The following is a 16,718-nucleotide window of genomic DNA, read 5'->3' on the forward strand; positions in this document are numbered from 1 at the left end:
TTAATTGTATTGTCTTTCTGGTGTATATCACAAGGATCCAATTGTTCCTGGAAATGGTTGTCAGTAAATGTCTTAAAGGCGTGGCTCAGTATAATTACAGCAACAAATGTTCTGGAATTATTGTGAAAGTAATAATGTCTTCTACTGATTTGAGCCGTCATTATAACAGCAATAACTAAGTAAACAACAGAACAAATATAGCCATAGCTGTGTTGAAAAAGCCGTCCAAAAGTCCTAACTTTCCTCGTCTGTAACTTGCCCCGGTGAAGCCATATAGCAAGTTTCAACCTTTTTCAAAACAACGTCCATATAAGTGTCAAATTGCAAACCAGAACAAAAATGGCCAAAATTTTGACACAAACGGCTAGAAAATCGAACATGTACCTTGTCATGGTGACACTAAGTATCAGGCTTATATCCAATAATATAAAACGATAAAACGCCTTAAAAAGTATGGTAAACTAGAAGCTAGAACTTGATCTGTAACAGTAAGCCACCATGATGAAACAATGTACTAGAGTATCAAGTTTCAATTCAATTTGACACGTTCCTAAAAAGTAGTGAAAACCGATTCGTCTGGACTGACAGAGGTGCAAATCTACTCTCCTCAGACCAATCACAGTCCGACACAAATCCTTTAGTTTATGAATCTTGTTTTATTTAAAGTGAACAGCATTTTGATCGACTTGCCAAGTTGGAGTGCAGGAGCCCATTCTACAAGCCATCGTACCAGTATCTTTCGCCCAGCGTAAGGTTCACGACAAAGCACCATGAATGTAAAGACATACGTCAATGCCTTATATTTGCTTGACACAATATTACAATAGATTTGTATAACAGATCCCAGATAGCATAAGATCCCATGTTAAGTCTATTCATTTAATCACTTCAATGCAGAAACAGTGCTTAAAGGGAAACAGTATCAATTCTGAATGGCTGGTGTGAGGAATAATGAAATCCAGGCTATGCCAAGCTTAACCTTAATTTTAGGTATGGCTGATTTATTCAAGTGTGTCCAAGGTTGCAGGGTTTAACCCATGAAACCCTACCTCCACTGTCAGCCAATCCGTCACTGTTGTCTCCATTACACAGAGTATGGAACTGCCAATCTCTTGAACAACAGTATACTGAAGATGCAAGTATATTGGAAGTCTGACGATGTTTTTTTTTTACATCGAATCTGAACGTTTACAATTTGCATTTGCAAACAATGTGTTTTATAAAAAATAGAATCCATTTGCAAACAATGCATTTTATACAGACCAGAATCCTGCCTTTCCAAATTAATCCATATTAGTGTGCGAAAAACAGAGACACCTGCCATTACTCCAGTGACAAATTTTTACTCACTTTATTTTATCACTGTAGGTTACCATAAAAATGGAGAAACATCTTTACAAAATTAATATTTTTCCTTGGTTTCAAAGCTGGTTAAGGGGCTGAATGCCCATGAGAGCAAGTCCATTCCGCATCACCTGATGCACACCCTTCATCAAGTACAAACGAGCAAACATCAAAGCGTACAGGTGTGGACGGGACTCCTGCAAACAGAACAATCACAGACTTTACAGCTATATCTGGCACCATGAAGTAAAGTAAAAACCAGGGTTATGAGGAACCCAGCAACTCTTTGATTTTTGACTCCCAGCACACTTTACACTGTGGCAACCTACGAAGTTGACCGACATTTGTCTCATACAGTAGTCAAGAAGACTAAAAACTGGTATTTTTTGCCCTAATTCATATATTATTTCTGATTTAACAGGTGCACATATTCAAACATGATTATATTTAAGACCAGTTTAACCTAACATAAAAGCTTACGATGCATGTATAGAAATTGGTACAAATAAGTTTGGAAAGAAAGAAAAAAAGAATTCTGACACTGCCACTTTCCCCCCTCTTTTACAATGCAGCGCCTTACATCATAACGGGTGAGTTAAAAAGAAGTATTCCCACCAAGATTTGGTATATCTGAATCTCTCTTGAATCAAACTAAAACAGGATATATCCACCAAAGAGATACACCCCGTAAGTTGTATTCAAGGCATACATAATAAAAATGTTAAAGTGAACGTATTGCAATACCTGAAGCCTTGAGAAAACAAAACTAGCTTGACATATTTTTACACCGTAATACATGTAAGAGAAGCATTGGCTCACTTACCCCAAGAATATGGCACCTGCTGTAGTAGGTGCTCACATGCTGACTCAGGGACACAAGAAAATTGCACACCTGTAGAGAATGCGACATGAAGAAAGTTTGTAAACTTGTATACCAGAAATGACAACTTATCAAATAATTTAATCAAATTGTGAAAAGTGGCATTCAAATATTTGCTAAGGAAAGGCAGAAAGATTTACCTACACATCTGAAATCACTAAACTATATAACTTGTGTACACATTAAATTTCTGGTTAGTCCATGAAGTGTACATCCTAACTTTCTGACAGATCAATAAAGTGTACACCTTAACATTCCGGCAAGTTAATAAAGTGTACACCTTCAATTTCTGGCCAGTCAGTAAAGTGTACATCGTAACTTTGGCAGATCAATAAAGTGTACACCTTAACATTCTGGCAAGTTAATAAAGTGTACACCTTCAATTTCTGGCCAGTCAATAAGTGTACATCCTAACTTTCTGGCAGATCAGTAAAGTGTACACCTTAACATTCTGGCAAGTTAATAAAGTGTACACCTTCAATTTCTGGCCAGTCAATAAAGTGTACATCCTAACTTTCTGGCGGATCAATAAAGTGTACACCTTAACTTTCTGGCAGATCAATAACGTGTACACCTTAACTTTCTGACAAGTGTACACTTCAGCAATGACAAGCAGGCTGTGAACAAATAACAGCAAATATATGGCTACAGTATTCTAACTGTGCACCTTTACCTTGTGAGTGTGAATTCCTATTGAGTTTGGAGAAGTTGAAGCAGGCGTGAGGCAAGCCACGGCCTCAGCCACAACATCAGGATATGGCCAGAGATAGTTAAACATCAGAATCCATTCCTCCTGTCACAAAACAGATGAACTGATATCAGCTATTATTACCTCCCCTTGATATCTGTCCTATCTTAGAAGGTTAACTGTGGTCACATCACATTCAAATCGAGACGACTCCAAGCAATGCCATATGTTAAAGGAAGTAACCAACAGTCACAACAGAATTATTTAAAAGCATCGTATGGTACAACATTGAATTCCATAAGTGGTCCACGTGACTTTCCATGAACTTCTATACTCTGTCTGTTATTCCACACTATGAAATTGAAGATTGGGGAGTTAAGAGCTCGCATATCACATGACATCTTATCACATCAAACCTATCACATCACTCATTATAAATGACATTACATGTATGTGCTGTAACTGACCGGATTGGGGCAAGATGTCCACACCAGTTGCTTGAAATGCTATTCTACAGTATAACTGACTGGGATAAGGATTTTTTTCCAGTTTGGAAATTACATTCATCTGATGATATTTTATACTTCTTTTAATTATGTTAACAAACAATAAATACATAAAAGAAATGACTGAAAATAATGGCTTAACTTTGTAAACTTCAACATGACCATGCAGGTGACATTTATACATAATAAAGCAGCAGGTGTTAACCTGACTTTTACATAATATCAGCAGGTCATTTCTTACCTCTTCTCTGAGCACACTAAAGTCAATCTCTTCCACAGGTGGCATTTCTGGGTACGTACCTGTCAACAGTAAAATGGTTTTTAATCAATTAACCAAAATGAAAATAAAGATCATATTCACTTCATTTCTAAAACCAAGATTTATATTTGACTTCATAACATATCTCACATAGGTGTGACCTGAAACACTGAAAGAAAACACGTACTATGAAAATACTACCTTTAGATCAAGTGAGATTTAACCTCAAAACATGTTTGTGTAATTGCTGAAGCCTTTCAGTATTATCACGAATTGCATCATATTTCCTACGGTGTCATGTACTCATTCGACTTGCTCATTACTTACAGCATTCATACATGTACTTCAGCCCACTTTTCCAGGCTTGTTGACAACATTTAACTAAGAAACTAAGTCTAATGTGATGGTTCATATGGTTGGTTCTGGACAGGGATGTATCAAAAACAGTGTACCTTTCTCGACAGCTTGGTTGAAGTGAGAGAAAAGCATGGCTAATCTGGCACAATTGTACATCACGAAAGTGCCACACCGCTTGGGTCCACCTAAATCATCAGTATTCTGAGGGATGCTCAACTTCACCTGAAAAGATTCAGATTCAACTTCCTTCTATCTCTAGTCATTCGCAGTGACTTAATAGCATACTGTAATCCAAAGTACAACCAGAATCTGGTTATCAGAAATACGTCCCTTCCATCAGCCAACATTCCCAGCAGGCCAAGAAAGTAAGCAGGGAATACCTTAAAAGAAATGAGAGGACGTTTTCTTGCATAGTTTGTCCTCATATAAATGTAGATTGTTTCATGGGCTCTTCTTGGTGTGAACTGATTGCACGACTGATACATCCAGTTTGAATGAGATATGTAGCAATCAGATAAGAATACAGTGCAAATGAAAATCCATTCTTGCACTAAGTACCTGATTGAGAGTAATTATGAAAATAATTCCCCAATTGCAATTAAACTTAAGCAAGCACAAGTTTAGATCATAGGGAAGACGTATGCTAAGTTTTATGGAAATGGGTTCAGTACTTTAGGAAGAGTTACATCGACAAAATATTAATACACAGTAAACGGAAAAGCACAATTATGCAATGTCCTCAATGAGAATAATTATCAGGGCTTCCTCTGGGTCAGTATTTTTTTTATCCTGTCACTTTTCCCACTCATCAGATTTTGTAGCCAATACAATTTTTCTTTAGCCATACTTTCTTAGCGGCCCCGACTTAATCTTTGTGATCTTCAGCTGATTGAATGGGAGCAGTATCTATGACTCTTGGTGGTCTCCATCTATAATTTGTTTTATCTGTCTTGGTGTAGCTGCTAAAATCAGTTTGATCTAGAGTTTATCCCATGCCACATTTAGAACAATTGCCCTCAAAATAATGGCAGAGTGTGTTTTTTTTTTTTTTTTAAATCAAACCTTTTTTCAATTAATCTGTGTAGGGTCCTAGTAAAATGCAATTTCCTCTGTCAGAAAAATTTGTTACAAAATAAATTTATGAATTTAGTTCAACTTCATTTACACGTCTAACACTTCCAATATTTATCTCCCTTAACAGTTATTTTCTTTAATTTATTTTCTTTTTTCTTTAGATTCGGCTATGAAAAACATCCTCAAAAATGCCATGATTCTCGTTCATTAGTTAACAAAAATGATTGTTGCTGTATTGTTGTTGTTTCGCTGAACTTAAACCGTTTGAAATAAAAGTAAATATGTTGCTTTCACCAGAAAAACAGCGAAAATACGCATAAAAGCACAGAAACTCTCATGCCTGAAAAGTACTAGCAGAACTGCGCCGGGTATTTTGTGTATAACATTTGTAGATTTTCTTTGTAAATATATTCATCACCAAAAACATTCGCATATTTCTTTTTTGAAATAGTTTTATAAAACGGAGGTGAGGCTTGCTTAAAAAAAATAAAATAAACGCACGTGGTTTATATGAAACAGTGATGACGCTTACCAACCCATTATTTCCGTTAGAAAAGAGAAGAACAACACATGGCCATGTGCACTGCGAGTCTTCACACTGTCGCAATTTCCACCTCTTCAATAGCCAGTATATATTCTCGAGAAAATAATTTTGTCGCCAGAAACTTTCAACATTTCCCTGATTTTATCGCCAATCCAAATTTTTATTCGCAATTCGAGCGCCCGCGGAAGCCCTGAATTATGAAAATAATAGGCAAGATGTATGTTTCATCTCAGTCGTATAGGTGGAGATGCATGGACAAATCTGAATACTTGGAAATCACCATTATGCAAAGCCCTAAATGGCGGCAATACCCCCCTCCCCATTCCTAACTTTGTTGATGCGGGTAGAATGAGAGCACATGATACACGCATATAAACATATACTTCTGTTTTGGGCCTGAGGTCTCTTTAATGAGAATCTCTGATTCCTGTCTGGTGAAAAAACAAGCTAGCTCACATGATGTACATACCAATGGAAGCTCACATTATTGAAATACTATGGTGATTTGTTATTTCCTTTCATGTATAATTAAAAGCAAAATAACCTTTCTCCTGTAGCCTAAATTCTGAAGAGTCATGAGTCAAAAGTCTTCTACATGTACCTACTATCCTGTGAAAGAAAAACCATAAAGAAACATGACACTAATGTTAATTTAGTTAAAACATCAAGCATCAAAAGCTTCATGTACATGTATTAAATAATTGATTAGTGACTGGGCATAAATAACATATCAGTATCACAAGTGAGACCATGGTTCATCACTCACCGTGTTCCTACAGGAGGAATTCAGAAGTTCCATTTTCACAGTGGCCTGAGTCAGACAGGTAATACTCCTCTCCCAGCCTGGACCTGTCAGAGGGACACCAATAATGTAATCAATTTGCAACTTGCCCTTCTGTAATAAAAATTTACAGTCCACCTCACACTTTATACCATAAAAATATGTCGTTTTTTTCTCCGGTAAACATTCCTTATGAATACTGCGTGGATGGGGAGGATACAACTCTAAAAACTGCAATATGTGTAACTATATGTACGTACAGTATGTAACAGTCAGAAGTGTTTTTGATGTATTTTTACTGTGTCCCATACATCACTCCAGCCTTTCCTGTTTATTTCCTTTCTCACCTTGAACTTGATCTCCATACTTCATTACTGCAGCTTCCCTCATTTCGTTTTCTATTAGGCTACAACATGAAACAATACACAGATTTGTGATAATCTACAGGTAAGGGACAGCATCAAACAGATCATCACAGATCTGAAGCTGAAACCAATAGATTTTTAAAATCAGTGAACGGAACTATCTTTATATTTACATGTAGTTCGTAATTTTACAACTATTCATCTTGCAACTAGTCATGCTGAATATAATAATGTCACCCTAAAAAAAGGCAAAATGTATTACCGAAAGGATTATCTTTAAGGTTTGTACCAAACTGAAATTTTGAATTTCAGAATGATCTGAATGTCTGACAAATTCAAGACGTATTACATGGAGACAAGTGATGTGCCTTCTTTATTAACTACATGTAGGTCTATCCTTGTGTAAGGAGATTAACATTATAACAATCAGTGAAAACTTTTATACCATAAACAAATGGGGCATGTTTACAATAAAAATAAAAAGTAACATACAGTGTGTTGGACTTTTGTCCCTAACAGATAAAACAGTGGTTTTATGTATACAGCTTTGTCAACTATCTGGCAAAGTGGATACTTTCCTCAGGGCCTTAACTCCATCCAAATCCCTGGCCCCCATTTAAAAAATGTGTAAAATTCTACACAGCTAAACAGCAACCAAAGTAATAAAATAACCAGAATCAATCAATCAATAACTGAGCTTTGTACGCGTCTGTTACCTGTAAAATGTCTCTGGGGTCAACTGGTGCTTCACACTGGGAGGTGCTACTGTTGGGCCATGCACCAGGTGAACCTGTTCAATCGATGAAGTCAAAATCTTAAAAGAATTGACAGACTTTTAAATTTAACAAATTTGCATCAAACATTCCTATCTGTAGCATTGTTATACAGTGTTTGAATTTTGTCCAGGTTGCAACAGAGAGATCAGACTATCAGATGGATTATCAATCAAAAAACATGTATGAAGCAGACAACATTTGTTGTCTTATTATACTTAACTCATACCTGTTTTACTGAGCTAGCTGCAGGTGACAAAATTCTCCACAAGAGTGCAACTTGTTGATTTATAAATGATCTACTATGGGGAGTAAGATGAAGAACTGAGACAGAAACATCCGGCTGACCAATGGAATCCTGGCAATAAAAAATAACACCTTTCAGCAATTTGTCAGGTTATCCTTTTAACTTTCAAGAACCAAAGCACTCTATGTACAAGTTATCTCCCTTCACATCCAGACATTTCACACATTCATACATGCATGCACGTGCAGTGTTATTATAGCCATTATTAATCTGTTCAGCAGAAGTAGGTCTGGTTCAACAACAATTTCATAATGTCCTGAACTGAGAAAAATAAGAGCACACTTATCACTATTTTCGACATGATATCCAGGGTATTCACCGTGGAACTGTATACCCGTGGTCTTTTAATTTACTGCAACTTAATGTCACTGTACTTAATACCTACAATGAAAAGATTTATGGCAAGAACAGAGTAAGCTACCTACATGAATTACTCAATCTAAAAATTACCTGTTTACATGAGCAGTACTCTTTCTCAAGGCAACTGACTCCATGCAGTAAATCTGTTGGGTGACCATTTTTAATTACTACAATGCAACAAAAATAAACACAATATATATTGTTATGTTAAGATCAACCAAAATTTTCAAGCACTTTCCAACTGTATGTTCTCAAAAAATTCTCAGGTATCGTCATGTAAATCACATGAGAATCGTAAGGCTGTCCTTGAAATGTCGCAAGAAGGACAGGGTGGTGTACAAGTGCCATCTACCACTAGGCAAGGGAAAATTCCCATTAGTTCAGAGGTAGAAACCTGGACTGAAAAAAACAGAAATTGCTGGTTTAAATCCCCAGCTGGTAAGCCAGGTCACAGGCAAGATTGTGAATCTCATGAGAAACAAGGTAACTCTTGTGAGAAATTTGACATAAATTTCATGAGAATTGTGAGGCTGTTAGGTAAATCTCATGCGAAATGTGACACTGTCATGTAAATCTCATGAGAAATATGAGACTGTCATGTAAATCTCTTGAGATATGTGAGACTGCCATGTAAATCTCTTGAGAAATATGAGACTGTCATGTAAATCTCTTGAGAAATGTGAGACTGCCATGTAAATCTCTTGAGAAATGTAATGTAAATGTAAATCATCTAAGAAATGTGAGACTCATGCAAATTTTGTGAAGTATATGAACCTGTCATGCACATCTTGTGAGAAATGTGTACTGTCTGGTGAACCTTAGTAAGAAATATATTCATGCCAGTTTACCATCTGCGATGTTTATATTTTTGTCAAATCCCGTCAGAGCTGGGTTGTCCATGAGGAATTGTCTGAGATTTATGGACACACAGCTGTCCTCCTCTCCTGGTGGACTAGTACAAGGGAAACCTGTAGTTTGTTTTTCAGTCTCCCCCTGTTGCCACCTGTCACACCTGTATTTACTCTTCATTGCTGCTGTCTTTAGTCTGTTTGTTACTTCTGTCAGGTCTGCAGGCCCAGGATAGTCAATCTCCAACAATTTAAACAGGTGTTCAGCATGTGATGTCAACTGACTAGGGACACATCTGACAGTGTGCCTACAATAAATATAATTACATTTTTGATTATGATTTTGAGTACGTGTAAACACACTTAAAATAGACGAGTAACATAAAATTTAGAGATTGTCATGAAATTCATATGTTGATGAATCAATGGAGTAATCACATTTTGCTCTATCCACATGCTTTTGAGGATGAAATGAATTTATTTACCTGTTAGTCACCAGAAGTTGTCTCATGTGATTTAGGAGGGTAAGGCTTCTGAGGCAGTTAATGGGAAGACAACTCTCAACTCCTGGCCCTATGACTTTACTGGTGAGAGCAGAAAGATGTAACAGCACAACTCTATGGCACCTCTCACATGCATGTCCATATCTGATGATGCCATATGCAGAACCCTGTTTTTTGACCTCAGACAAAACAGACTGAAACACTGTTCCTCTATGCAGAAATATACAAACTGGGAATGCTGGACTTGCTGACACTGTTTGTATCTGTATTCCATTCCCACATGCCTTCTCCTGACATGCTCTTTTGAAAGTGGCCAGCATCTTAAAAACAAAGCAATTGTTGGACTGAATAATCAGAGGAGTTTTAAACACACTACACTGTAAGCCAAGTTTGCAAATTTTTCATTGTCTTTGGGATCAGCAATTACAGGTCGAGGGTATGATCCTGCTTATAAAAATACCATTATGTGAAATGAAAAGTTGACAATGCTGAAGTGAGGCACATTAAGATATCTGATATTTTGGCCTACAGTATTACTTTTCAAAAACATTTATTCACACCTGTTTCAACTGCTGCTATCAATCTTTCTTATGAAGTTGTTTGTTGTTTTTCTTGCATTGAAGAGGGTGCATGTTGGGCGCAAGAATCTGTCCATTTAGCATGCTATTTCATAATTCTTACATTGTAACAGACACTGCTGAATGTCAGAATTTTCCAGTAGCACACTGAGTCCACCTATAATGATCTATTATAGTACAAATTTGATGGAATTAATCACCAACCAATTTTCTAGATTTTACCATTCTGACATCCCCCTCTCGTGATTACAGAGGTACAAAGTTCAGCAAGTTAAACCTGGGTGCTTTATTTTTCTTATATTTAATGGGATTCAAAGATCGACCAGGTATCTAGCTGAATTAGGAAATAGACAGACTTGTTTTAAAGTTCATCTTAATTCTTACTTTTACATAAGTAACAAAATTTATTGTCCAGTTTCAAAATCTTATACACAGGCTCTCTGTCTCTAACTCCAGGTCTTGAAAGTCTAGTCTGAATAGGCTACCTGACGCCAAGGGCAACACATATTACGTGCTGGCTTTGTCATTGGCGTCAGAACCAACTCAGGCCAAAAAGTGGCTGTTGGCTGCCATCCCTGAAGGTGTCAGTGAGTATTCTGCTTCAAGCGATGAAAATCAACAACAATATACAACAACTCGCATTATATACCTGAATTATTTCTCTTTGCGCACATGAATCCACTACCGAGTGTGACACCGAGTATGTCCATTGCTTCCGGCCATGGAATCTCCTACGTCACAGCTGCCGCGAGATATGGCAAAAAAAAGAAGTGAATGTCAAATATGGGACTCCATGGTCGGTAGCGATCGACGTCCTCGATGTCGGACTCTGTCTGAGGCATGAGCTCAAAGGTAAATAATTCAGGTAGGCCTAGATGGTGAGGGCTATTTTAACGTGATTGGCCGCTAGTAAATGTTGATTTTCATCGCTTGAAGCGGAATACCCACTGACACCCTGAGGGGTGGCAGCCAATTGCTGCTTTTTGACCTGAGTGGGTTCTGACGCCGATGACAACCCCAACTCCAAATTTATGTTGTCCTTGGCGTCAGGTATTGAAAGTCAAAATGCTAACCTCTTCCGAGAGCAGATCTTGGGAATGACCCTTTGGTACGACGAAATCGCCACCCTTCAAGTCACGGTTTCTCTTCACTACACAAGTGAAGTTTTTACCCGTTTCACCGATATGCTTACTTAAACATGACGACAACTGTGAAACAAACTCTTTTTGGGTAATAAAGATAGGAAAGCCCATCGAGTTTGAGACCCACGTTGTTGTCGCCGCCATGACACCGGAAGAAAACAAACTTGCTAAGGGAGATAACTTATGCTCAAATATGTGACTGCAAGCACCACTGGGCAAGGTGATTGACCTTTGTCGATCGTTAGTTATTTGGGTTAAGGTTCCTGTCAGTCAAACTGGACGGCACAGATTTGAGCTCAGACTCTAATTACACCCTGCATTTGAATGGTTTTACCACAGGCTCATTCAGGAAATGGAAATAATGACTCACATAGACCTATCAGGACGATTCCTTCGGCAGATTCATTTAGACGAAGGAATTGTTCATTTAACTACCAGTAGTGCGTGTATTTGTACAAAACAAATTTAATTTATCTACTTTCAAAGGCTATTAATCGCATTCGATTATAGGCCAATAGACCATTGGGCCTTATCGAGCATACTCCCATGAAGTTCAAGAGAGGGAGCTGAAATCTTATAGCCAAATTTTTTGTATTGAAATTGTCAAATGCACTCAAAAAGCTATCTGTCATCGTATGGCCTACGTTTCTGTCATCAGTTCATTCACGAGTTTATATGAAGATACGCCTTCATATAATCAGGCCCATTAGAAATAACTTAGAATAAGAAAGCTACCATACCGAATGCCATATTCTTAACGTATTCAATTATTTCATCAAATTAGATTCAGTTAAGCCAAATTGACGTGCCTTAATGTCGTTTGGCATCATTAGGTCTTATGCTTTACCCTGTGTTGTTATTATTATTATTTTCTTCACACATTTACAAAAAGTTTATAAACATTACAAAAAGTTTATAAACAGGAAAAAAATCATTGCTCGAGCTTTTCCAATCCACAACTCCATTGCCTGAATATCTTAAGGCGGTGGGGCCGTTGTAGTGAGCCAAAAGACGAGAGAATGGCAAAAATTGACGCATATGTATACCTTCATTTGTGAATTTATAAACAGTACAAAGAGTATTGGACCAAGATTAGCTCCCTGTGGTACACCACTATTCATATTATTTAGATTATTCAGTCAAAGATTCATTTACCTTAAAGACACTGCAGTCCTGGAGGAATATCTCCGACTACTAACAGCTGACAGAAGACGTACGGGTTTCATAATTTATGTACATTTAAATTTTATGACTAACAGTAGGCCTGAATGCTTTTTGAACTTTTGAAAAAGTAATACTATATTTATGTATATTTCCTAAATAAATCAATATGGCATATTTCTACGCTGAATTACGAGGCATCTTGTACAAGAAAATCTGCAACGAAAATAAATTTGTTTATAAGCATATATACATGTAGCTCTCTATCGAACAGTGTTTAGTGCATGTTATGCCTGTGGCTTTAAGTCAGGCGCTGTGTCATGCGCGTCGTATGACGAAGCATTGTGGTTTTCTTGGCATCTGAACATTATATATATTTACACGGCTGTCACATCTATCTAACCTACAGGCTTAAGTCAATTGTTTGTGACTGAGAACAGAGTTAAATCTACCTAATTCTCATAAATAAATGTATGCATAATATATAACATCTAAACATGCAGTAGTTATTTTTAGTGGTAATATTGATTTGTTTAAAGGGTTTGCATCATTTTGTGAGATCTCAGACATGCATGTTATATCGGGTGGGCATAAAAAATGGGCCGTACTTCGACACTCAATATCTCCGAAACCCTCTTACGTCAGCTTCTAAAAAATTACACACTCAAAATCCATTATGTCATAAGTATACAGACCAAATTTCAATTTCATCCTTTTAGATTCCTGTTCATGGGACCAAAATCAAAATAGAGTCGAAAACACATGTTCCGGGCATTTCAAAATGATGTTCTACCTTGTTTAACTTGAAAAAGTGATCAATTGATCTTCCATCTTCTAGGTGGACGGCGCCCAAACGTTCTTCCATGAACTGATTGAGTCCCGAATCTCCTTAAGAGTAATTTTTTCCAGCAGTCTTTGATGCGTGTCACACGGGTGCAGGGCGCGCCCTACTAATGACACCTGACAGGTGATGTAATGTGGGTCACAGGAACGTGCGTTTTTTAGGCTATGTTTTCATTTTAACCCTATGTACAGACTACTCAAGCTATGACCTTGAAAATTTGTCAGTATTCTAACAAAATCATGCCATTTGAATGTCTTAAGTTTGAAAGGGTTTGAACAAAGGAACAAAGGCAACGCAGCATCAAAGTACGGCCCATTTTTTATGACCACTCGATATATCTTTTTATATCTCTCGTAACTGTTGAAAGCTTTCAAGTTTTTAAATTGTTTTCACTAAAATTCATTACCGTAAGCCTGTGATTCTCCCAGTCGGAGCTGCATGTAGAGTATGCAGGCATCTAAAATATGTCAGAGTAAATGTAATAAGTGTATAGGCCCTTCTGATTAGCTTATATGTGTAAAGCTGTCGAAACGCCATCCAATATCATGGCGTTTCAGCTTGCAAGCTTGCAGAATATCAGGATGGGAACCTATCAATCGGAAAGTGGATTCCTATACGCCACTTCCTTGAAGTGAAATGTACCATTGTCATAATCATAAAGACGTCATATTAAGGACAGGGTAACGTAACAGTAGAAACTGATACATAGTAACATTGCAGACGTTACGCTACGATCCATTTTTGTGGTAACGATAATGTATGGAGGGCCTGCTTCACACTAGTGCCACCTTACAGGAATAAAAATATGCCACTTCCCCTTTATAACGCTGATATTGTAGTAGCGTCACTGTATTCTTGGTCATTTTAATGGAGAGGGTCATTTACAACCTGAGTACACGTATAAATGTGGAAATACTGACATAAACAAAAAGGGGTGTATGTGCCACTGGTAATAAATTAATGAACGGTATATGCCCGATCGAGAATACTCTTTTGAAGTTCAAGTGAGAAAGTCTCTGACAGCATATAGACTAGATCTATTTTATAACCGAAGACTACATTTCTGAGTTCATTTCTGAATCTCACCAACCCGATTTATAACACCATTTATAATTGAATAGGCCTTAGAATGGATTTAATGCATGTTTATACCTGAACGGGATGGTACACGTTGTTAGCGGGCCCATGGAAGGGTCATCTTACTACGGCTTGATCTATATTTACGACACTATATAGTATCATAGCTTGTACTTTATCCTTTGTTTTGTGACCACTTTAACCTGGGGTTCTCCTGTCCCACAGCTCTCCAAAGAGTGTCTTTATACACAGATGTGTTGTAGAGAAGTGTACTTTGCGAAGACACATTTTAACAACCACTGATGTGTCAACACTCCATATATGCGTATACTTATATATTTTAAACTAATAAATTAGTAAAGTTTAAGTCTTGCTAAGTTCATAAAAGTAAAAGGCTGTTTTATGTTCCATGCAGAGCAACAAAGCATGCCTACACTTGTGTACATAATTTAATAAAGGTCGGATCATTATAGCCACGATACCCCGCCCAGGAAAACAGATCTTTTGTTGTACACATGGTTCAAGTAAATTTCTTTGTGTGGTACCAAAAACTCGATCAGATTATGCAGGTTCATTTCAGATACAGATGATACATTTCACTAAGTCTCAACCAATAATTAATTGGCCAATTTTCTCATCATTGAAAGATATAGATGTTTATGCTGCAGATTCACGCTGCAAATGTTTAGATATAGCTTATAATTAAATGCACCGGTCGCACAGGTCTTCCTACCATAGTGCTGGCCGCCATTGTATATAGATGAAATATTCTTGACCAAAGCCTAAAACACCAATAAAATAAATGAATAGATAAATAAATAAAGGTGTCGCACTCATGCACTCAAGCTCACGTACATACAGTGCACTCAACGACCCCATGACGTAACATTAGTTACAAATTACCATCCAGCTTTGACACTTTATCTATTCCCACGTGTGACGTAATGACATGTATGCAGTACTGGTGGAAGACAAGTGAGATACACGGAATATGAAAATGCCAAGCGGCTGTTCTTCACCGGTAATGTCTGCATGACCAGATCTTTACTCATCTTTTAAATACATTTATTATTATATATGTTGAACTATATATGTTCATAGCGATTTGTAATATATATTAAATCTCGCTGGTTGTCTTGCGAGAACAAATGTAGGCTATAAACATTTATTTATCCTTCAGCTGAGAGGGATATTTCGGATGTTATAGTCTCGGTCAGAATTGCATACAAATGTAGATACATGCGTGGTTATGACAATGTATATACACATTAATTATAATTTGAGTAAGGCGCGCGACTGTTAACAGAGAAAGCCTTCGGCAGAGAATTTTAGTATTCCCCATCCACCCCCACCTCGCCCCAGCCTCTGCTTTAGGGGTTTTGGTGAGAATAAGCCTTCGACGACGCTCGTATATAAGGACCCCGCGGTGTAATGTTCGTCGAAGGCCACTTCAACACAAAGGTCGGTGGATTACCCCAGGCACTCCAGTTTCCTCGACTCACAAAACAGACCCATCATATAAGTTAAAAATTCCAAATCATATATTCTGTTACGGATATAACTCTTCATTATCAGCGCTATGCGTGTCAGTTTGGTAATACAGGAGGACTTAGCATCTGGACTTTTTGGACTGGGAAATAAATCGTTTTAGTTGTGCATGTGAACAAGGAAGGCCTACTTGATGTTTTAATTCTAATGACATGCATGAAGGTCCGCTTGTAAATACAGTGGTACAAGAGGTATGGAGGGGATAATTTTGTCGCTTATCACGGCATGCATGAATGAATGATATCCAGACGAGTGACAACCAAGTCGTGTTTCCGGAATTCTGAATGAAGGTTGCCCAGACCGGCGCTGGGCCCAAGATCACGAGCGTTGCGCTTCCGGATGCCGTCGGATGTTCGGAATCATGCCTAGCCGGCCACAGCCTCGACCACGTCGTGCGGCTGTATTACAACACGGTCACAAAATCAGTGTAGTTTTCCGGGAATGTCCACGAGAGAGAGAGAAAGAGAGAGAGAGAAAGAGAGAGAGAGAGAGAGAGAGAGAGAGAGAGAGAGAGAGAGAGAGAGATGACAGTTGGATTTACAGATAGGCCTATACCGTGCAAGTTCTGTGCTGTACAATTTCACAGTTGTTGACAAGGAGAATGTTTAACTTTGAATTCCTAAATATTAGCACTGTGTTGGGTGTTATTTTGATTACTGGCTAAAAACAATAACAGAAAATGAGTTGAACGGGGCAAATTCATCTGTAAAAATGCGCGTTATGTTGAAATACATAAAGTGACTAAGTCTTAGCAATTCCGTTTAACGATGATATTTTTT

General features: G+C 37.6%; 1 protein-coding gene across 1 annotated transcript; it reads right to left on the minus strand.

Annotated features, from left to right (window-relative positions):
* Positions 1–636: 636 nt before the first annotated feature.
* Positions 637–11,437, minus strand: LOC135471109 (DALR anticodon-binding domain-containing protein 3-like). Its single transcript, XM_064750168.1, has 13 exons — positions 11,241–11,437; positions 9,572–9,909; positions 9,087–9,394; positions 8,329–8,405; positions 7,801–7,929; positions 7,515–7,588; positions 6,781–6,839; positions 6,419–6,501; positions 4,130–4,256; positions 3,660–3,718; positions 2,898–3,017; positions 2,168–2,236; positions 637–1,541 (listed from the first exon to the last, which is right to left on the minus strand). The coding sequence occupies exons 1-13, from the start codon at positions 11,418–11,420 to the stop codon at positions 1,422–1,424; spliced, it is 1,743 nt and encodes a 580-aa protein (XP_064606238.1). The 5' UTR covers positions 11,421–11,437; the 3' UTR covers positions 637–1,421.
* Positions 11,438–16,718: the final 5,281 nt, after the last annotated feature.

Source organism: Liolophura sinensis, chromosome 7, assembly GCF_032854445.1.
Source record: "Liolophura sinensis isolate JHLJ2023 chromosome 7, CUHK_Ljap_v2, whole genome shotgun sequence".
NCBI lineage: Eukaryota > Metazoa > Mollusca > Polyplacophora > Chitonida > Chitonidae > Liolophura > Liolophura sinensis.